Source organism: Artemia sp. Qi Xiang Cuo, chromosome 1 (genome assembly GCF_049724085.1).
Source record: "Artemia sp. Qi Xiang Cuo chromosome 1, ASM4972408v1, whole genome shotgun sequence".
Classification (NCBI taxonomy): Eukaryota; Metazoa; Arthropoda; class Branchiopoda; order Anostraca; family Artemiidae; genus Artemia; species Artemia sp. Qi Xiang Cuo.
In genome coordinates, this window is record NC_142794.1 from 11,276,544 (window position 1) to 11,299,348 (window position 22,805).

General features: G+C 36.1%; 1 protein-coding gene across 4 annotated transcripts in view; it reads right to left on the reverse strand.

Moving 5' to 3' along the window:
- Positions 1–3,393: 3,393 nt before the first annotated feature.
- LOC148956004 (LIM domain-binding protein 1-like) overlaps positions 3,394–22,805 on the reverse strand; it is a 58,094-nt gene continuing 38,682 nt past the window's right edge. For 2 of the 4 annotated variants that reach the window (XM_089093556.1, XM_089093570.1), the window contains exons 10-11: positions 19,364–19,604; positions 3,396–4,198 (exon numbers count right to left, since the gene is read on the reverse strand). In XM_089093556.1, the coding sequence (XP_088949682.1) occupies positions 19,377–19,604 (228 nt within the window). In that variant the 3' untranslated portion in view covers positions 3,396–4,198; positions 19,364–19,376. Of the gene's footprint in view, positions 4,199–12,348; positions 12,557–19,363; positions 19,605–22,805 lie in introns of all 4 variants that reach the window. The other 2 variants (XR_016142142.1, XR_016142141.1) reach the window with 2 other exon arrangements.

Genomic DNA, 22,805 nt, shown 5'->3' on the forward strand with positions numbered 1-22,805 from the left:
TTCAGCTGCTTCAGACACGTTACGACACCTTTGCTCTGATGACAGCATTTTTATTTTTCATTTATTATTTCCTTTCCTCTCTTAGCTTCATATGTCATGTATAGCCAGTGTAGTCTTAGAAAAGTATTTACGTCAAGCTTACGGGGAGCATTGGACCAATATTGTTTTGGATTTTTTAAATTCTGTTAAAAAACATGCAAATCTTAATTGTCAGTTTAATTTCTTAGAAACCTGCATAAGGCATCGAATTCTTCCACCTTCTTTATGTTTCAACCTACATTTAGGCACACAATCTGAAGGCCCGTTTATCCAGAGAATGGGTTTCAAAACTTTAAAACATATTTTAAAAGACCATAGATTCAAAAGATACGTCCTTAGTAATAAAATATTAAATTTCAAATCTTTATTATACCCGAATTTATCCGTTCAAGATTTTTCCCAAATTTTACATATCTCACAAAGGTCTTTACGACACATTTTCAATTTAGCAAAAACTCACTTATCGGAAAAATTCTTAAAACTGGAATTTCAACAGTTTCAACAAACACGGATTTTCCTTCCTAGATTTTGTCCTGGCCCTCCTTTGGAAAATCTATCCTCTAAGGTTTTCACATCCAAGGAGCTAAGTATTCTTTCAAAAGGACCAAAAGTTTCAATGGCTCAAACAACCGTAAATACATCAGAAATTATTACGGACGTGGAGTCTGCTATTTTTAGCTCTCATGGGGAGGTTGAAAATCCAGACCTACTCAGATGGGAAATTGTAAAGAGTATTCTTGATTATAGGCCATCTTTGTCGCTTTCAACTCAATCAAAAGAAGAAATTTAAAATCCTCCGGAACTTAAAAAAGATAAAAACACAGTAATTACAAGAGCAGACAAAGGAAACACAGTAGTAATTATGAATTCTGCAGGTTATGAAATGAAAGCAAATGCCCTTTTAATGGATAAATACTTACAAAGAAATAAAAAGTGATCCCACAGACAAATACACACAGCAGTTGAAAAAAGAATCAGGATTTTTAAAAAACCGTAGACTGATTATCCCTCAAATGTACAAAAAATTCTACCCCAAAGGATGTTCAGCCCCAAAGTCTTATGGTCTGCCTAAAATCCATAAAAAGATGGTCCGTTACGTCCTATTGTAGCATGTTATGGTTCTCCAGCTACAGGTGTAGGAAAGTTCTTAGCCACCATTTTTAAGCCTCTTTTAAGTACACAGAAATCTTATATAAAAAATTCCATAGATCATGTTGAGAAGTTAAAATTTCAAAGTATAACAGAAAAAACTATCTAATCTAGTTTTGATGCAGTTTCTATGTACACTTCATGCGATGTCTATAAATGTGAGCAGACCTTACAAAGAAAATTGGAGGAAAATTCTGCTTGGTCAGATTACAAAACTTAGGAAATTGACACAATAATGACGCTTGTTTGGCTTTGTAACAAGTTCTCTTCGTATTTTAAGCTCCAAGAAAGATTTTCCCTACAAATCATGGGTCTATTCATGGGGAGTGTAGTGTCTCCTTTTTAGACAAACTTTTACATGGATTTCATACAAAAATCCGCTTTGAATAATTTGCACTTAAAGAACTCCCTCTGATTTTTTTTTTTTGATGATATTCTTTCTGTTTGGGAACATGGACAAGACTCCCTTGGATATTTATTGGTACATTTAAACTCTTTTGATTCAAACTGTTCACAATGGAACTGGAAGATTCAGAAAAGCTACCTTTTTTGGATGTTTTAATTATGAAAAATACTCCTAGCCTTTAATTTTCTATATACAGAAAGCCGACCCATAGTGATCGGTATTTACACTTCTCGTCAAATCACCCTCCTTCTGTTAAAAGAGGAGAAACAATCTCTTTAGTCGACAGAGTTTTAAAAATCTGATCACTTAATCATGTAAATTCTGAATTAAATTATATCAGAGATATTCTATCCCGGAATGGCTACCCAATAAACCTCATTGAAAATATCAAATAGACGATTATAAAGAGATAAAACAAGAAAATAGGGAGCCTGTTCCCCTTGATTCAGTTGCTCCTGCAATTGAGAAAAAAACTTTCACCACTTTTCCATACATCTCAAAACTTAGTTATAAACTTGGATAAATCTTAAACAAACACAATCTCTCTGTTTCTTTCGAAAGTGAACAAAAAGTTGAACATTTTTTCAACTCAGGAAAAGATAAAACTGACCATGTACTCTGTAGTGGTGTCTACAGAATCCCGTGTTCATGTGGGAAATTTTACCTTGGTAGGACCCCTCAAAAACTAGATGAACGTTTGCATGAACACAAAACTTCAAAAGAGATGTCCCTGAGATTGTGAAAATAAAAATGACAACTTTGATTCCGCCTTGGCCCAGCATATTCTCGAAAATCCTACACATCTTGTTCTTTTTGAGGAGGTAACTTTAGTATCTACTGTAAATGACCTACCGCAATCTTTTAAAGAGGTAATTGAGATAAAAAATATATATAAACAAAAATTTGGCTATAAATACAGACACCGGAGACATTTCATTAAGCCCAATTTATAACAAATTAATACTAAAAGACTCTTGATATTTGCACCCAATCAAATTTAAGAGAACCTATTAACATATCTAATGAAAACCTGAAATAGCAGAAGAGCAAAAAGTATTGCTAGGAAAACATTCTTGCACAATCTCTTTGGTAAATCCCTTTTTTCATTGGTTTCGGCTTGGTCTTTTATTCAGTGTCTGTTCGGATCTGGTGCAGTAAACTCCAAAAGGTTAAATTCTTGTTGTTTTTTTTTTCACTTTTTTTTCTTTAGTCCTGAGGACGACTTGGCGGAGGTCCTTGTCGAAATATTTGCTTGTTTTTCGTTTTCCTATTTTACCACTGGCTGACAAAATCCTTGTTTTCTCACCCTTTTTTGGTTTTATTTTTTCATTTATTATTTCCTTTCCTCTTAGCTTCATATGTCTTACAAGCCTTGCCACCGGGCTCAGAGGGGGGGGGGGCTGTGTCAACCCCGAAGACATTCTTATATGACTAGGACTATTTTGAACAAAATAACTATCTCAAAATTTCGACCGGATGCATTTGGAGAAAAGATGGCTTAAAGGAGGGGGGATAGTTGCCCTTCGATCACTTTGACTCTTAAAAAGGGCAAGAGAACTTCCAATTTGCCATAAAATGACCCCCACCAAAGTTTATACAGCCACCCCTTCCATATGAAGTGGCCGTGGAAAAAAAAATTGAACATTGAAATCTTATGGCTTCTTTTTTGTAGAAACAGTAAAATATTCGACGACAGCAAAGACTGGCATCTTTATTTATTTTGGTCTTCTAGTCGGGCTGCTTCCCCTTTTCCGTACCATTTGAAACTCATCCTTGCATAATGAGAGGTCACATAGCCTATGAACAAATTCTGAAACTAACAGAACAAATACTATCTTCTCAGTTTATTGATTATTTATACATAAAGTTTACCACTTTTCTCTAAAAACGGTCGTATTACATTTAACCTTTATAAATAATTTAACCTTACATTTATATTATACACAAAACCGAACAAAACAACTTTAAAAAGTTAGGCAAAAAAGAAAACTCTGTACAATTAAACTTAAACAAAAAAAGAAAATCCAATGGGGGGTAAAAACACTTGAAAATTCATAGGGATTACGAGAATGAACTCATTAGAAATTACTCTCTTCCCTTTGGTTTACAAAATGTCTGTAATACCACCCTTCTACTTATGGCATACCTGATCCAGGCACAAAAAATTTTCATTTCTGAAAGAAGGTCTAAGAACCTAGAAGGTTCAGTTTCAGGCTATTTAATACTATTTACAAAAATATATGTACATATGCCACATGTTTTCATAGAGGGAGTTGCTAAGTTTACCAGATTAAATTTGCCAAACTTGAGGTCTAGATCTGCAACAGCCTCTAACCTCTGCAAAAAATATCACGCCAAAGGAAAAGATCATTAAATTAGTTTAAGGCAGCTAAAAACTAAACTTGATCCTAAATTGAAATAAACAGTTATTTTCAGTCTTAATTTGATTCATCTTTTTCTGCAAAAGCTCAGAAGAATCGATTTGATACAACTATCATGACCTTCACGATCGTTTGTGGGTGGACATTTCTTTCCATAATGCGAAAGCCTGTTCCGATTCTATTTCACTTTCGTACAAAATACAGGCTATTTTATTTATGAATCCTGAAAGAAAGAGAAGATACATTATAAAGTTATAGTAAAAAGAGATAAATTTTGTGAAATGAACGGAGCTTCAGCGGAACCACTATTTTGAACACAAGCAATATCATTAGATAATAATATTGTTGGATATTATATTAATATACTTATAGATAATTTCTCAGCAGATCAGCATGTCCCCGCAACCTGATTTTTTCTTGTAAAGTATTCAAAGCATATCTTCTCATGGTTGTCTGTTTTTCATGAAATATACAGATTTATATACAAGGTTTTCAAGTGACAACAGTCACAGCGAAGTATCCAAACTCATTCAAAATAACTTAAATTGATCTAGTTTGTATACATTCTGTCAAATTAAATTCATACCGGCCTGATGGGCGGAAACTAGTTCAAGCTGAAGACCCCTCTCAATAAGGGATAGAACATGAAGCTAACCCCCAATTGAAGTATTGCAGAGCAATAGGTAAAAACATAGAGAATATATATGTATAATAGTAGCAATAGGCATAGTAGTCCGAGCCATTTTGGCTATCCAGCAATCGCAGTGTCTTTTTTTAGCTGGTTTTAAAGGGCGCTACGCGGCATTTTGGGGCTAATGTATTGACAATACGCACATCCACACGTCATTTTTTTGGGATTGCTGACTCCCTCCTACATTGTGTGACTTTGCAAGATTTCCCAAGGTGCCGAAACGGCATTTTCAGGGGTTCCTCGCTACTTCGTGTACATAATGTTAATGTTTTTTCTGGATGTGTTTAGCAGCAAATCACCAAACCTTATAGGGAGACAACGCGTGATTCGTAATATTTTTATCTCTTTAATAGCTATTTACCCCATATTTATTATTTCTAAGAGGGAATGTTGTAATTAAACACGGGTATTTGTGCGTGGGTATTCCGCAATCTCAAATCTGGTGTTATGACCGCAGAGGTGGTAATAGAGTTAATCTTGACACAATTCAAACGTAAGCTAAGCGAGCCGGAGGTCTACTATTCTCTCAAAACTCACTTGAGAAGAACTTCTACACATTTTGTTGGAATTAGCATTACCAATTTATCTTTATGTTTTGTCGTCAATAAAGGCTTCCAGACGCAAAGTAAAAATATCTAGATATTTTTATAATTTAACGTCTGTTTAGGAGAAGATTTAGCATCTAATTTTATTCTCAGACAGCGAGTATCTAAAAAAATTTCTCAATATGTACCGTGTGAAGGCCCTTCCCCACTTGATGAAAGATTTGGGACTGGCCTCCTATTCGCCTTTCTTTAATTTACGCCTTTTTTTAATTTTTTAGCTATGTCTATTTTTTTGTAATTACCTTTCGCCGGAGCAAATGGACGAGATTAAATGCTTTCCTCAGCGTAGGGACCCTTCCCCAGCTCAATGAAGGGTTTGGGGTCAAGCATCCTATTGACTATCTTTTCCCTCTTTTGCACCCAGACGAACCCTGTTTTTAACGGTTTTACCATTTATTAACTTTTGCACGTTTTGTTTTTTAAATTTCAAGCTTTCGAGTTTTAAATACGTGTTTTTTTTGTAAATTCAAAATTTTGACGTCTCTTTATTTAGTTTCAAGTATTATATTGCTTAGTATTTTAACTTTTTCGAGATTTTAATGTTTCGTCGGGGCCATACAACGTTATCTTTTTTTTGTATCTATGAGGAATACGACAACATCATATAGGGCCATACATAGCGTTTTTTGCACCTTCTTTATTTTTCTTCTCGAGACTTTTATTTTTATATACTGATTAGAAGGATTAAGGATGACAGAAGCCATGAAAGGAGCCTAAGAAAGCGCAATCGTAACAAGGAAGGCTTTGCTTTTCCATTCATTAGGTTTTAACTGCTAATTTTTTTTGTAAATTGAAGATTTTGAAACCTCGATTTTTTTTTTAGTTTTAAGTGCGTGTTTTTTTTTGTATATTGAAGAATTTAACGTTTCTTTTTTAAATTTATAGTTTTAATTGCTTATGTTTTGGAATTTAAAGATTTTCTTGAAATTAAAAACGAAACGTTAAATCTTTAAATTGCCTCCCAGGAATATCACCCCCCCCCCCTCCCCTCAACAAAAAAATCCTTACATTTCTCGATAACAAATACTATATGGCGACAATGGGCAAATTCCATAGCTTACAGCCCTCTCCCCAGGGACTATGGGGGGTCATATCATCTCTAAAAGCACAATTATTGCATCTTTCAACCATGCTGAATTAAATGGCTGTCTCGAAATTGTGATCATATATCTCTGGGAAAAAGGGCATGGGAGAGGGGGCAGTTGTCCTCCAATCTTTTCGGACATTTAAAAAGGACACTAGAACTTTGATTTCCGTTTGAATGAGCCGTCTTCCTTTCAGAACCATTGGTTCTAAAAATCACCCCTGAGGAAAATAAAAAACAAACAAGAAGACAAATAAATACGTATCTATGATCGCTCTTTTAGCGAAAAATACAAAATTGCAAACTTTTCCCGGATATGAGCATAACCCGATATACTAGAGTTAAGAAATATACTGAATTTGATGATGTAACTCTCATCGAGATCGCTTGACTTCTTGGCAGTGTTTACCCCCTTTTCGAAAACCAAGCAAATTTACTTAGGCTCGCAGCTTTTGATATAGTCCGGGCGCCAGTAAAGCATATCTCGCATGTTTCAGAGTTGAAATGATCAGAAAAATAAAATCAGTTTGACAATAGTTTCCGACTATATCGACCACGTTGAATCTGAATATGGGTGGTGGCAAAGCTGGAGATTGCGGGTTGACCTTGTAAAAGCAAAAAAAAATCAACCTTTTAAAGCCTATAGAACGTGTATAGACTGTCTATTTTTTGCTAAGATTATACCACTTCGATTTAGTGGCTTGAAATCTCATTTTGTTCCTAGTATAGTCCTCTCGTAGAATATGTTCAATTTTTCCGATATCTCGTATAGCTCAGGAGCTGTAGGATAATAGTCATTAATTTTGCTCGGAAAATCTCAAAATTGAGAGGTTCAATTTCAGCTAAACCACATATATAAACCACATTTTTTATTTTTTCCAGAACTTACCTTGGGTATCTACCTCCACATTGCCGTTCAAAGCTTCAAATGTTCGGTGAAGCTGTTTAGAATTTTTTGAAAAAGTATTGGCCAAATATATGCAAAAATACATTTTTACAAAATGATGATGTGACACATAATTCTATGCTAGAATTTAACGCCAAATTCGAACATGGACTTTATTTTTTAACCCGGTATTACCTTCGTTTGTTATAGGCTAATTACTTATTTGTAGGCCTAACATTTTCTTTGAAAAATGGTACTGCGTGACATGTTTATATTCCAAATTTTGACGCTAAGCCCAACAGTTGTGTTGACTGGTTATCTTAGAACAACTTTAGTTGCTATATGCTATTTAATTTGCAATAAGCTCAGATTTTTTTGCAAATATCGTTGTAAAATCAGAGTAAAATGAACCAACGAAGCTTAGTAAGGCAGTAAACGGAGATGGAAGACCCACGCTCGACAGAAGCTGAAACCCGAAACCGATAACACGATTAAAGTTTGTTTATTATATGAAGAACTGTGCATCTGTATAAAAATATTTGTGTTGCGAAAAATTAAATGAGTAAAGATAAAAAGTAACGCTTGTCAAAATACAATTCCCGAACATCCCAACGCTTTTCCATTAACGTGCGAAAAAAAATCCCTCTAATCCTCGTTGTCAAAGGACAACAAGTCGCGTGATAAAAATCTAACAGCGAAGTTGTGGATGGACTAAATGCATTTTGTGCTGATTCTTCTTCAGCTCCTAAAGAAAGGGCAGAGGTAGACTGGGAAGGTCATATTATGGTTGCAACCCTCATTTTGCCGTAAGTGAAAGCCCCCAGGTATTATAAGTATGCTGCTTGCCTACCCCAGTATTTGAGTGACATGAAAACCTAGCCACCTAGCTTGCATGATATCTTTGTCGTAGGACTATTCAACGTGAAGCAAAAAATTCGCAAGACGAACTGTGTTTCCCAGATCATGCATTGGAAATTACCCTCAACCTTAAGTTAAAACAAAATGGAGGAATAAAGCTAATCACACTAAGCTCAATGGCAGTTGCCAAGTGGACTATCACTATACCATTCTGTGCTGAGGTTTCATCCTCCCTTTGTCGACTTGCCGGAATTGAGAGCATGAGTGAGTTTGATCGTGAAAAATAAAAAATAAAAACCTTTGAGAAGAGCCAAAAAAACTTTGTCAGTAATGTGTCAGTACCTGTTGTCGAAGACCATTCTGATCCGTTTACATGTCACGAGGAATCATTAGTGAATATCATTTCAAATCAAGTCACTGATGAGGCAATGGCAAAGAGTCTCCTGAGTGCCTGTGATAGTGGTTCTTGCTGAATGCTGAATTCATGCTGAATTGGAAGCTGTTAGAAGAATTGGTTACTGTTAGCACTAGTCAAGAATCTGCGTTCGAGATGCTTAATAACATTACCCCGCACAAACTTTTGCCATGCGCCCCATCAATACTTGAAGCAGGAGCTGGTGAACGTATTAAACTTCGATCGGGCACGAAGTCAACTTTTCTCGAGTTTACTCGCACCTCTGCAAGTGTAAAAAGTTTGCCTAGTGAAGTACTGATTAACACGGTTACGGGAACTGGCGTAGAGGTAGATTTCATACCGTTAATCCTGTCGCAAGTGCCAGACAAAACCGAAACCATTGAGGCATTTTGAAACGAATCCTTGCAAGGCTGTTAAATTGACTCCCAAAATCTACAACCGAACTGCATATTGTAGCTGATCGGTATGACGGAGTATTCGGCCTTGTAAACATGACCAGGCATCCTGTTGCCCTAAAATACGGTAGTGGATGTCATGAGCGGAGAGGAAATACAGTGACGAAGAGTTTTATCTTTACGAATAGCATGGTGTGCGAAAACTGGGATATTTTCCTTATGCAGTCAAAAAGTAAGGCTACTTGTGGAATGTATTTTTGAATTGCGGAGCCAGGTCTGTCTTTTTGAAGCAAGATTCTTACTGGCTGATTTAATGACAAAATGAAGGTGCTAAAACTGATCCTATCCAAAATAACTTTATAGATCCAAACCCGGACTGCGATGCCACCTTGTGCAGCACACATGAAGAAGCAGAAACGCGTGTGGCTCTCCATGTTGCCGAATGATGCAGAAATGGATGTTTCCAAGTAATTGTTAAAGCGAATGATACAGACATTGTGGCCATTCTATTACAGAACTGTTGCGAAATATTCCTCTATAGGTGTGACCGGGGCTACGAACCCGAGCTCTACCTTCAGGTCCGTGACAACGTCTTTCCAATTCATAAATTCGTGAACAGAACATCGTGGGCTGTTGTAGAGTCAATTGGGCAGATACATTGCATTAGTGGATGTGATACGGTCATCTCTTTCTTCTCGAAGGGCTAAAAAACATTTGCTGCATCTGCTATTAAATCACACCTCATTCAAGAATTTTAAACTGAAAATGAAGTGATATTCGAAACATCATTATGTATGAGCCAGAAATCTTGCGTATTTGTACGAAAATGGCTGTATCAGTAAATCACAAAAAGTCGAACTTGATTCCCTCAATGATCTCCGAATTAATTAATTTTCCAGAAAGAAGAAATTAAAAAAAGAACCCCATCACGACATTTTAGGAGTCCGTCCAGTGTCTTCAATGCTGATCCCCTGGCTTCCATCTGTCAAGAAGGCTTCAAACTCTTGTTACTGTAAAACGATGTGCGGTAAAAAGTACCTTTGTTTGAGGATAAAGCCAAGCGAGATTCTTCACGCATCGAGGACTAGCGAGGACTCCACGTCCAAAACGAGAACTAGCGGGATCTTTTTCGTAAGTTAGGGAAACCGTTGAGATGTCCGGGGATTATATTTCGACAGGCTATACTTGTATCTTTGCTCAATTAATTTTTCCCAGCACAAGTATTTTTATAAAGATGTACAGTACTTCACATAATAAATAATCTTAAATCATATTAGCGGTTTCGGCTTTCAGCTTCTGTCAAGCGTGGTTCTCCCGTGTCCATTCACTACCTTATAAAGTTTCATAGGTTCATTATAACCTGAATTCGCAATAATATTTGCAAGAAAATCCAAGTTAATAGCAAATTAAATAGCATGTAGCAACTAAAGTTGACACAAGATGGCCAAGTCAACACTACCGTTGGACTCAGTGTCAAAATTTGGCACATAAATTTGTCTCGCAGTACCTTTTTCCAAATAAAAATGTAAGGCTTACAAATAAATAATTAGCCTATAACAAACGAAGTCAATATTGAGTTGAAAAGTTAACTTTATATTCATATTTTGAAATTCTAACATGGAATGACGTGTCACATAATCGTTTTTGAAAGTTGAATTTGAAAATGCACTTTTTTTTACATTTTTAGAAAAAAAAATTTTTGCACATATTTTTGACCTATACTTTTTCAAAATATTCTAAACGGCTTCACTGAAGAACTTAAACCTGGAACTTTACGGCAATATGAAGCTAAATACCCAAAATAAAATCTAAAATAGAATGAAAAACAAAAAAATTGTAGAAAGGTCCAAGATACGGGGCTTAGCTGAAAAGTAACCTTTAAATTTTGAGATTTTCAGGAAAAATTAATAAATATTAGCCTATAGCTCCTGGGCAATTTACAGTTGTTTAATTTGCCTACGACAATCTGCTATACGAGATATTTGAAAAAATCGAACATATTCTATGAGAGAACCATACTAGGGACAAAAAGAGATATCATGCCCTCTAAATAAAAGTGGTACAACCTTAGAAAAAAAAACAGTCTGTACACGTTTTATAGGCTTCAAAAGTTTTTTTTGTTTTACAAGGTCAAGCCATCGCTTCCAGCTTTTCCACCATCCATATTTAAATTCAGCGTGGTCAATATAGTCAAAAACTATTACCAAATACTATGCCTTTCAGATCACCTAGTTGTTATATTATAGGAGTCTGGTACCCAAGCTACTAGGAGACATTAAGCTTAATGAATTTTATCTATCTAGAGTCAGTATAAGAATTCAATTGTTTTGAGGTATCTTTTGCTATCAAATTTCCGTCTTTTACAGTTTTAGCTACTACTGGGCCATTTAGCTTCTTACTTACAGTTCGTTGCAACGAACTGTTTGATAAAGTCCATCGCGTTGACCATTCAGTCCGAGAGCAAGATATTTGGCTAATAGTTGGCAAAGATACACAAGCATTTAAAGTATAACCAAAGCATTCTTACCACTATATTTAAAAATGAGGATGTTCATTCGGTTGGATATTTAGTCCCATGTGAGTGAAACATTTAGTTAACAGTTGGTGAAGATGTTTTACATTTCCATTTTGACCGATCCATTCTAACATCTCCTACTAAGTTTATAACCGCTGTCTAATTGGTTTGAAAATGAGATTAATTCGGCTTTTTATACACATCAGAATGTGGAAACTATGTAGGAAAGTTTCAGATTATGTAGGACAAGCTTTATATTTACATAAACTTACAAGAATAGCAGAGTAGAGCCATAAAATCTGGATATTTGGACATAAACGCGTTTTATTTAGCTACCTCTAAGTGGAGAGGCATACTTTATGACAAATATTATAGTCGTTTTCCTTAATCAAACTGAAGATTAGCTGGATTGTATTAAAAGTTAAATACAGACGATCTATTAGGATCAATTACCCAGCCAGATGGACAAGTCACAAAAAATTATTTCCCTAAGGGACATACAATTAGGTTACTGAGCTATTATAGTAGTTTTTTTTATAGCTTAGGTTTCTATAGTACCATATAGTAGGTTTTTTAAGCCAACTATGAAACTCTCGGCTTTCTAATTTTGACCAATCTTTCTGGAACACTTTCTTGAAGTTAAGCACCCAAATTAGGTTCTTCGCTTACAATCATAAATTAATAAAGCCAATTAATTATTGGAAGGCCAATTCACAAGAGAAGAATAATATGTTTCTTTTACATAGTGAGAGGAATAAACTAAAACAACTCCAAATCCATGTGATTCACTGTTTCACTGACAAGAGGTTACATATTTAACGTGTGTTTAAATTAGACACTGAGTATAGGAATATGAAGAGAAAAATGCTGAATCTGACAGTCTAACAGACTTCTCCATGATAACAGAAAAGAATTGCAACCAACCTTGCCCGGATTTGTGCATCCAGAAAGAGAAACAGGATGCCGACCACTCCCATCTGATTAAGAAAAGCCTAAAGCCACTTCTCCTGGTTTCAAAACGTGAATTACTTTCCTTAGAACAGGGGACTGGAACTGGAATAAGTAATAATGAGGAAAAATAAAACAGTGAAGAGTCCAGAATGATAGATGCAGTTAGGCAGGAGGCAGTCAACTAGAAAATTTGAAAAAAAAAAAAAAACAATAATTGGACCAGAACAAAATGCTTCGCCTGGACAAGTTATTAGTGGCATTCTTTAAAATGACATTTCCAGATTTTTTTTTATCGTTTGAAATCTTCAGTATAATATCCGTTACATTCTAATAAGCTTTCAAGAAAGCATAATTTGAACTTTATCATGGAGAGCGTGGAGTTAAAAGGGCACGAGCCCCCTAATATCTAAAGTAATATCTGATTGTTTATTGTTTTGCTAGGGTATAATTGTTAGGGTGTATAAATGGAGAAGTTAGGGTATAAATAGTCTTCTTTCCCCTGGATTCACTGGGAATAAATCTCTGGCAATAAAAAAAAAAGTTTGAAGTTTCAGCCGCATCCAGTCCCCCAGAAAGATCTGCTGACCTTCAACTTTAAAGCTGGTGTTCAGCTGTGATGCACTTTACATAAAGGATTGAAGTCTCAAATGAGTCAACTCTCTTAAATTAAAATCTACAGCAGCTTTAGTTAAGGTCTAGTCATATCAAGTGTAGCTCGAGTCTTAATACATATCTTCAGATTAAGACAAATTAACATAAATCGGACGATATAGCTATAGACGGTCTCCAGCAAATTATTTGGGCCCAAAATACATTTGTTTTAGGTTTTGCCTTCACCCCTTCGCATAAAAGTCTACTACAATCCCCCTATTAAATGAGTGAGTCATTTTGTAATATGATAAATCAATGAATAAACTCTGAAATGAAGAAACTTGGTTATGTGAAGTTTCCAAAATTTTGCCTATAACTACCATTCATTTTCAATGTGCAATATAGCTTGTTTTTATCAAGGACCAATGCTAAAACTGCAAGCAAAGAGAAAAAGAGAAACTAGTGCTAACATGGTCAGGTAATACAAAATATGCTAAAATTCCGTTGTTTATGTCTGTGACTTTTTTTTATTTTTCCTTATAAAAATAGCCCACGTCAAAACCGGTTTAATGCTACGGGTTGACAAACCTACGCGGAAATGAAAATGTGGTTTCTGGAGACAAATGGCACAGCCTTTTTAAATAAAAAATAAATATTTTCAAATGAAAGTAGAGTGCCATTAAAACTTTCAAAAAATACCTTACTTAGTGCATCAGGGTTGTTATCCCCTACTAAATCTTACGCTCTTTGCGCTAAAGTTGGACTTTCTCTCCCAATCCTTCAAGAACGAATGCTCAAACACAAGGGCCATTGAGTTTGTATATAAATTTTTTCTGAAGTACTATTAAAGGTTAGCATAAAAGGCGGGGGTTCAGGAGAAGGCACCCTCCCTTATATACGGAATGATTCCAGTTCTTTTATCATTTCTATGGTTTTTTATTGCTTTTAATCACTCTTTAATTTCTTTTGAAAAAACTTATTTTTTATTTAATAATTAGACAAAAAAGAAAAAGTAGAATAGCCAAGACAGAAGTTGAAGCAAGGTTGAAAGAATAGGAAGCCTTTGAACTAAGACTAGAATAATGGAAGCTACGGTAATAAAAGTGGCCAAATATGAATATGATACATCAACACTTCAAAAATGTCGAGGAAGATATGTTAGATACTTCACAGAGAAACTGTCTATGGGTAGTTTTAGGTACTCTTATGACTGGCCATCAGGCAGGTACACACAGGTTTATTGGAGTGGGAAAAAGAGGTTGGGGCGGACCTTGAGCCCCCTCCCCACTAGTGTTGTAACTGGTAAAATTTTTTCACGGTAAAATTAAAACTAAAATACCCAATTTTTTTTAGTTTAGTTTTTTTTTTATAGCATGTTTTGAAGCTGTGGAAATTGCAAGGCGTTTTAAAACTAAAACTAGGTAAAATTGGGTATTTTAGTATTTTACATTGGGTAATTTACATTAGAGGGAGGGGGTGGGGGAAAATGATTTTGACAGTGTGAAGCTAGAAGAAAATTCTCACTGCCTAATTCTAACAATAATTGTACCTGACACATTAGGCATGCAGATCCAGAACACTTTATACCCACCCCCTAATGTGCAAACATATACACCAAATTTGCTTTTAAATTATTATATTTTTATCATACTTAGGTATATTCCATTAGGATTGAGCGTCAGAGAAACATATTAGAAAAATATTAGATAGGGTCTATATCATACAAGTACCGATTTTTCTTTATGTATAGCTGTATTACGTCAGCTGTGTTGAAAGGTTTTCTGTGTTACTTCAGTCTCTTGTTGTCAAAACAATAAAGTGTATTACAGATTATAGTACAGGTAATTAGAATTTTTAAATGGTGAAATATTAGCTAAAATAAAATTATGTTAGTTCTGTGAGCTGTTAAGGACAGAAAGAGCTACAAGCAAGATTGAAATATGACAAACAAGAAAAAAAGTTTCATAACCGTGAAAACAGAGGGTACTGTTAGCCAGTGGACAGAAAAGAAGCGGAAATTACAGAAGCAGATATTTTGTCAGGGAATTCCGCCCAGCCGTCTTCAGTGCTCACTGCTCACTGCAACCGTCTTCACTGCTCAAAGAAAGAAGGAAAACTAATTTTTCAAAGTAAATCTAACAGAGCAGAAGAAAGACTGAATCAAACAAACCAAAAAACAAGCTAGATTAAATGAAAGACTATTCACCAAAAAGATTAGGAAGGAATTCTCTGTACTGGTTAATTATCCAGGACGCACTCAAGTTTTTGATCTGAATGTAAGATCCGAGAAAACCGGTTTCATAGCGACAACGACAAGTGACGGATGACAGAATGCATTAATAATTAAGTAGGAAGGCAAAAGACCCTCAAGGTCAAAATTGGCGGTGCTGATCTCCGCTTCAGTGCCCTTCAGCCAGGAATTGCAATGGCGAGTCGCGGGCGAGCAATCCTGTGCTTTCGCACAACATTCCTGCTTACCTTCCACAGATTTCTCCAGGCACCCATTGGAGCTGGCTCGACACTGGTTGAGCTAACAGAATCGCGCCACTGAACCCGTTCCAAACCAAATAACATGCCATGCCAGTGAACGAACCCGTACCCCCCAGACAAAGGATTCCCAACCCAGCACGCCAACCACTTAGCCAGGATGGCTTAAAATTCTGTTACTTAACCTTTATTGTGGGAGAAAAGACAGTGTACTTTTTTCTATTATTCCTAGTTGAAAGTAATGCTTCCAATACCCCCAAACTTCACAAAAATCAAAGATTTTCTTGAAACTCAATCAAATTTTTTTTGGGAGGAACGAGGGGCTCCCTGAAAATTGCACCTTTCTGCACAAAAGAAAGGTATTTTTTAGGTTTCTTTTTACCATTTTTATTTAAGCAGCAAAATATCACGTATGTCTTCTTTCCTATTTAGCTGTAACCAACATCAATTTTTTTCCTTTTACTTTTGGGACTAAAGGCTTAGACAATAGTGGTAAGATGAGGACTAAGTCTCATTATGTACCCTATGTGACTTGCCTCCAACCAAATGTGTGAAATACTACCCTATTTTCCCCCTGGATAATTCCGGATCTTCATTAGAAGAGAAATTGAAATTCCACTGTCTCTTATAATTCTGAGGCAATCGTACGGCATCACCTATAGTAAAGACCCCTAACATGGGCGTCCATATGGGGGAGCAGAGGGGGGCTTCAGCCCCCTGGCTGAATGATGCTGCCTTATATTTTACATTTTTGTTTTGAGATTTCTATTATACAGCATTGGATCATTCAGCTAAGCCCCCCCCCTAAAATTCATCTTATGGGCGCCAATGAGCCCTAAGACTTCAATGTGTTTGTATTTGTTCATTTATTTTATCCCAGAGGCGCTTCATGTGTAAGGGGTAGTCGAGTAGACTTTGGAGGGGGATCAGTCAATTGGAAATCGAAAGTTCCAGTGCCCTTTCCTAAGATTTAGCCTGCTTTTCAAACAATGCTGCCTGCTTTTCAATCATTTCCGAATGATTTGTTACTGACCACAGTGTCTTTAAGAAATTCTTATTCTAGTTTAACGATCCTTGTGTTTCAACAGTTATTTTGAAAGAATCTTCACATAAATACATAACTAGTTCTAATGGAGAGACGAAGGAAGGGCGAAGACAAAAATTTATATGTAATCCTCAGAGCCGTAACCAGGACTTTTGTTCGGGAGGGGGACACGAAAAACTTTTAGAAACACATCAAAATATGTTCTAACCAAAGGGATAAACTAGACTGTTAATTAAATCGATGGGACTCTAGATGAAGGGGTTTTATCTTTTTTTAAGCCCAGGAAAATTAGAATCATTAAAACATTTCATTAAAAGCTGAAAGTGACACTTAACTACTCCCCACTCATCACTACATACGCCCCTTCTAACTGTATATCAAACAATAAGGTGTGCTTGAAATGTGCTCCCCCTCCCCTTCTAGGGCCCTGAGGAAAGAAAGGCAAAGACGGCTAGTACACGTTTTACGGATAAAGGACAATATACTGAGTTTCAGCCATCCATCGAAGACAATAGAAAGAGCAGATCACCGCCGAACGGGTTTGGTAATAGGTCATAAGTAGGCATTTAAAGATATTCGACTTATTTCAGGAGCCGGTAAAGAGTGAAATTTTGAATAGAGTAAAGTGTGAAGTTTGGGTAGAAGAACAGGTTGCGCAGCTATGTTGGCCTTAGGGGGCTTGGGGCAGCAACGGCTTGTCAGAAGTCGTATAAACCGAGTTTAGACCTATTCCTTTTTTCGGTAAAGAAATCCTAGCACCGACAACGGGGCCCTGAATTGGCTGATGCTTACTGTAAAAGCGGCCAAGGTCAAATTAGGGCATATCCTGCCGAAATCAGAGAAGATTTTACCATACCTTTACACCAAATTCTCATTGGTCTCATTTTCTCATTGGTTCCTCTACCTTTACCAAAGGAAATAAAGATGATAGCAAATATTTCCTATTTCCTAAACAAAGGTAAATGCAACTGAGAAAATTTTAATAATACTCCACCTGGTACAAGGCACCCTCTCCCCAAATCAAAGAATTCCTACTGTTTTCTATTTTTGTAGCGAAATTCAAATAAACCTTTTTTTTCAGATTCTGTACCTTTTGCAATAAAGTAACTTTTATATATTTTTTTCGAAACCTCTTATATACCTTAATACCTTTTTCAGTAGAGGAAGCAATAGAACTGTTGCTGACTACCTTTTTGGTGTTTTTCAGTACCACACTACCCCATTTGACTTCGCATTTAAATTCAAAGATATCCACTTGGTCGAAATGGTCAAATATCCTAAAATAGATGCTTTCAGAGAAGAGAAGATGCCAAGACTAAGAAATGTTACATTTCGGAAGAAAGCTGGACACGTCATACCTTGCTACAAGTACAGTAACGTGGTAATTTTAGTCTATGTTATTAAAGAAACCACAAAGGAGCCTAGCCCCCCACCCGACCCCAAATTTTCAATATAACATGTAAAACCTCTTTTAATTCATGATTATTCATGACCAACTTAGGGGTTGATCCTAAATGATTAAATATTGGATACATTGGAATTAGATATGCAGGGCCGTATCCAAGACTTTTGCTGAGGGGGGGTGGGTACAAAAAAACTTTAAAAAACGCATAAAAATGTGTTTTGATGCATTCTTAATTACCTTTTTACAAGTCAGACAAACATTTTGGGGAGGGGTGGGGGTCAAACTCCCTAATCTTTCTCCTGAATACAGTCTTGATAATATGATGTAAAACTTGAGACCTGATTTTTCTGAAAGGATCCGTCCTCCTACTACAGACACTTATTACAATTAATACAACTACACTCATCATTATAAAATAAAAGCTAGTCAGTAGTCCGATCAGGCTTATTACTGACGCTACTACCAATACTTATTCTACCATTATCAACGCTAACAGTACTCTTGAAGACTAATATATTACCACAATTTTTCAATGTAACTCCTATGATAATTGCTCGCAATGAAAAATCCTTTCACAACAGCTCATAGAATGGCCGATTGTAACCCAACCTCTATATTTCCACTGTTTTTACAGCTGTTATACTGTTTTGACAGCTGTAAAAACAGTGACTACTACGCCTAAGGTGACAGCTGCAACTACCTTACTACCACGTGTGCCTTGAACGTATTAACACGTTTCACCTTTCCCGACTCGGGATTATTAAAGAGTCGTTTAGATAATGGCTGTAAATGATTAATTTTGGGTTCAGACCAATGATTCAAACCGACATTGTCTTTTTTTACTGGAACGGGTATTTATTATTGAATGTTTATGGAGTTCTAGATACGTCTAACTGAGAAAAATATAATATCTCATTATTTTCATGAGCAAGCAGAAGTAAATTAGCAATCAAACGGTGAGCATGGTCGCGGCTCACTCATTTCTTTAAGCCGAATTGGGTATCCGGTGTATAACACTTATCAAATACCTCGCCAATAATTAGCAACTCAAAACTTTTGCACAAAACTGGTGACACCGTAATGTGAACGGGTAAAGAAATTTCAATTGTCATCCCTGAACAAATATTTATTATTGAATGTTTCCACTACAAAGAGGGCAGGGACGAATCTCCAGAATTTTTATTGGGGGGGGGGGGCCAGAGGGGTCTAGGTCTGAATAGTCAAAGGGCATGGGATGTATAATAATTTTTCTCCACATTATTCGGGGGGCAACTGCCCCCCCTTGCCACCCCCAAACGACGCCCCTGAAAGAGGGTGATGGTGCTTCTTGAACTGTTCTGAAAAAGGATTCAAAAGCATTACAGACATTCAGTGGAAAATCGCATTCAGTGGGAAATAGCGGAAAATCGGGGGAGATCGTATACGGACTTGGTGACACCACAAAAGTAACTTATTCTTACACTATCTGTGAAGCTACTGGCTAATGGTTGGACTATTTTTTCCAGGATCTGATCCAGGAGGTTTTCGGTCTTGTTGCCAAGGTGCACTTGGGTCTCCATAAAGGGCGTGGTTGATACCCTGTTCTTCGAGTACGCCAATATTTAGATTGTGTTGATTATTCTCTAAACGAGCGATTAACCTTTCGTCCTCCTCACCAAATTCACCACCCATCAATGATGGTTCACCGACAACCATTACATCCTAAAAAGATACAAATTAAATACACTAAGTTAAATAAACGAAGCAGCAAACCTCTCGAATACCATACGCATATCAGAACATGAATGTCCAGATTTGCTATGCCAAATTATATTTTTTACGAATAATCAATTTGTTTAAAAATGGCACCAACAATAACGACAAGAAAATATATTAGTAATTATTATTTAAAAACAAGTATTAGAACCAAGCTAGAGAATTCGTTGCTTGTTGGTCAAGTTTTGCCAGTAAATCTGTTAAATATTTGTTGGCTTACATTTACAAAGAACAAACCTGGCCCTTATCGAAAATTTTTGCATGAGAGGGGTCGATGGGTACTCACTCAAAAGAATGGCTTCCCGTGGACCGTTTTCGAAAATATCAACAACAAGCCAATCGAAATTCCTGAAGGGGGAGTAGATAATTTCGAAGACCACACTGCCTTTCCATGACGATAAATAAAAGTACAAATAGGGATAAAATCCTTTTAATAGACAGTGATAAATTTCACCAAAAATACTGTATATTTCGGTCACATATCCAGTTACCGTCATTAGTAGTAATAATCCTGATGTGTTACTGCTGATGACGGTCACTACATATGTGACCGAAATATATAGTATTTTTGGTGAAATTTATATCTGTCTATTAGAAAACCCTATTTGAACTTCTATATGTCGATAAGGGGGAGAAAATCTACACTCAGAAAATATCCCAATCCCTACAATCCCTCCCAACTCCTCCGAAAAAGAGCTTATCATAAATCGAAGATCATCAGCTAAAATACTTCTTATGAGAAAGAAGGAAGAGGTTTTCAAGGAATTTTCAGCGAGAAGGGGCTAGGACTTGAACTAAGCGTTTCTTTCTTCTGAAAATGTTGAAGCCAAACAGCAGTAAACATCACATGCATAGAAAGACTATTCTCTATCCTCTAGATTGAAAAGACTATGATGTAGATTAGGTCCAAATAGCTACTTTCAGTATTGCGACTAAAAAGATCCCTTATTCTTCGAGGAAGGACTCTAAAAGACTCCTTCCTCGTTTCAAAGAAGGATTATACTTTTCCCTACGGTCCTACCCAAAGGACTTGTTTCTCTTCTGGCTCAGGGTCCCACACCATGGACCCTGACTTCCTGACTTCATTTTCAGAGCTAATCCATCTAAAGTCTATGAACCTCACCTCACAAGAAGCCACTTCTCCGAGCACCAAAATCAATCGGACCTAGTCCACCAGCACAAGTGTTTGAACTAACTCGTCTCTCCATAAACCTTCCTTCACAGGACTAAAAACTACGACTAGGTAAGTAGTGCATAAGCCAAGTTTACTGGATATGGTTGCCCATTTTATTCTTAGTTCCTGAAACGTCATTGGCGCCAGTCCATTAGAAATGGAAAAGTAATATTAAGGTACCTATAAAACCAAACATTTAAGAGTAAAAAAAAAAATCGCCTTAACAAAAGCGCGATACCTAATAAAACAAAGCATGTTCGTAAGAATTTGAAAGATTTGAAAGTACCAATATGATTGGCTCATTTATCAATCAAATATGAAAATAATAATAACAATACTGAATATCGAAACTTTAAAGTCATAAATAGAAAAATATACACACAACACTAAAACAAAAAGTAAAAGTAGAGTATTTAAAATATTTCCAGAATTAATATACGAATAAATTTCAAATTTTTTATAAAATTACCACGGAAGGCTTAGAGACCAATCAGCAAAAATGCAGCGAAGGAGACTGGTCACCTTCCCGTCACTTTCAGTTCTTAAGAAGGACACTAAAATTTTCAACGTCCAGGCAAATGAGCCACCTCCAAAAATCCTGTGATTAACTCTCTCAGACAACGCTGTTGGAAAGAGATTGAAGAAACTTTGCTACTAAATAATTTCTATTGGCTATTGCTACTAAATCACTATTTAAATATTCAAATAAATGGAGGCTGCTCGTATCCCCCCTCTCTCTTGCAAAAAAGTGATCCCCCAATAAAAAAAAGCAACATAGAACTTGACATAACACATTCGATAAGCATTCTGCACCCCTGGCCTATTTTGCTTGATTTTGGATACTGGATCTCGGACGGCGTAGGCTAAGGATTTGTATTAATTACATATTTGGAAAAACTCAACTAAATTAATCTAGAAGACCCCTCCCTCCATAAAAGAAGGTTGTTTGTTAGTTAGATTTTCAAGCCAAGTGTTTGTTTTTGTTTTTTGTTCCCAAAAATCCTATCGTATTTCTCACAACGGTAATCAATTTCAAAAACATAACTTAGATCTATTCAGCCTTGTTAAGATCAGTAAGATCTAAGAGTAAAATCCGTATTAAGAGCGCATTTATCTTTGGGTTGAGTATGCCTAAGAACGTTACGAAAAAACAAAGCCCAGTTTCTGGAGGTAGTCGTCTGTAACAATAACATCAAACAATCGTTAGAATTACAAAACTAGAGCACTTAATGTTATCTTTCATTTAATGTGATAAGGGATCTAAAAGCCCAGTTTGGCAGATGTCCTGATTGTAAGAAATTAGGGAAGATTTTCCCTCATAAAAGTCAGATAGTGTTTGGACCCGAAAAGGGTCAACAATAAAACTTAATCTTGCATTCAAAGTTTCGTTGATATAAAACAACAATTAACTCTGCTGGATATATTTATTACCCAACCTTGCTTAATCCCAAAGTGGTAAGATCGTATGCTGGCCCAAATAAATATCATTTTATTATTTCATAATAACAGGAATTTAGATTCCATTTTTTGCCACCAATGTCAAATAAGACATGGTTTTTATCAATTACAACGCTGTGAAATAGACAAATTAGGCCAGCAGACACATTTGAGTTCTGATCAGGTCAATGAATTTAAATCGTTGATGGACTTGTAATAATTTCCTAAACGAACTGATTATCTTTATTCAAACAGGAGGATCAGGACATGAATGTCTGTTATGTAAACCTTCAGATTATTTTTATAAACATTATTTTATTATTTTATTAAAATTTATAATACCACAATAACCTGTCCTATTTTTTGAAAGGATGATCGCAGTCAGAAATATGCAGAGCCTAAGACCTAAGAACCAAAGAACCATTAGAAGCGTTAAAAACCAAGTTCGTGATACTCATCTGCCCCATTTCCACATTACTAGGAGCTTTGAAATTTTTTTACCTGTTATTGAAGAAAACAATTGAATTCAATTGAAA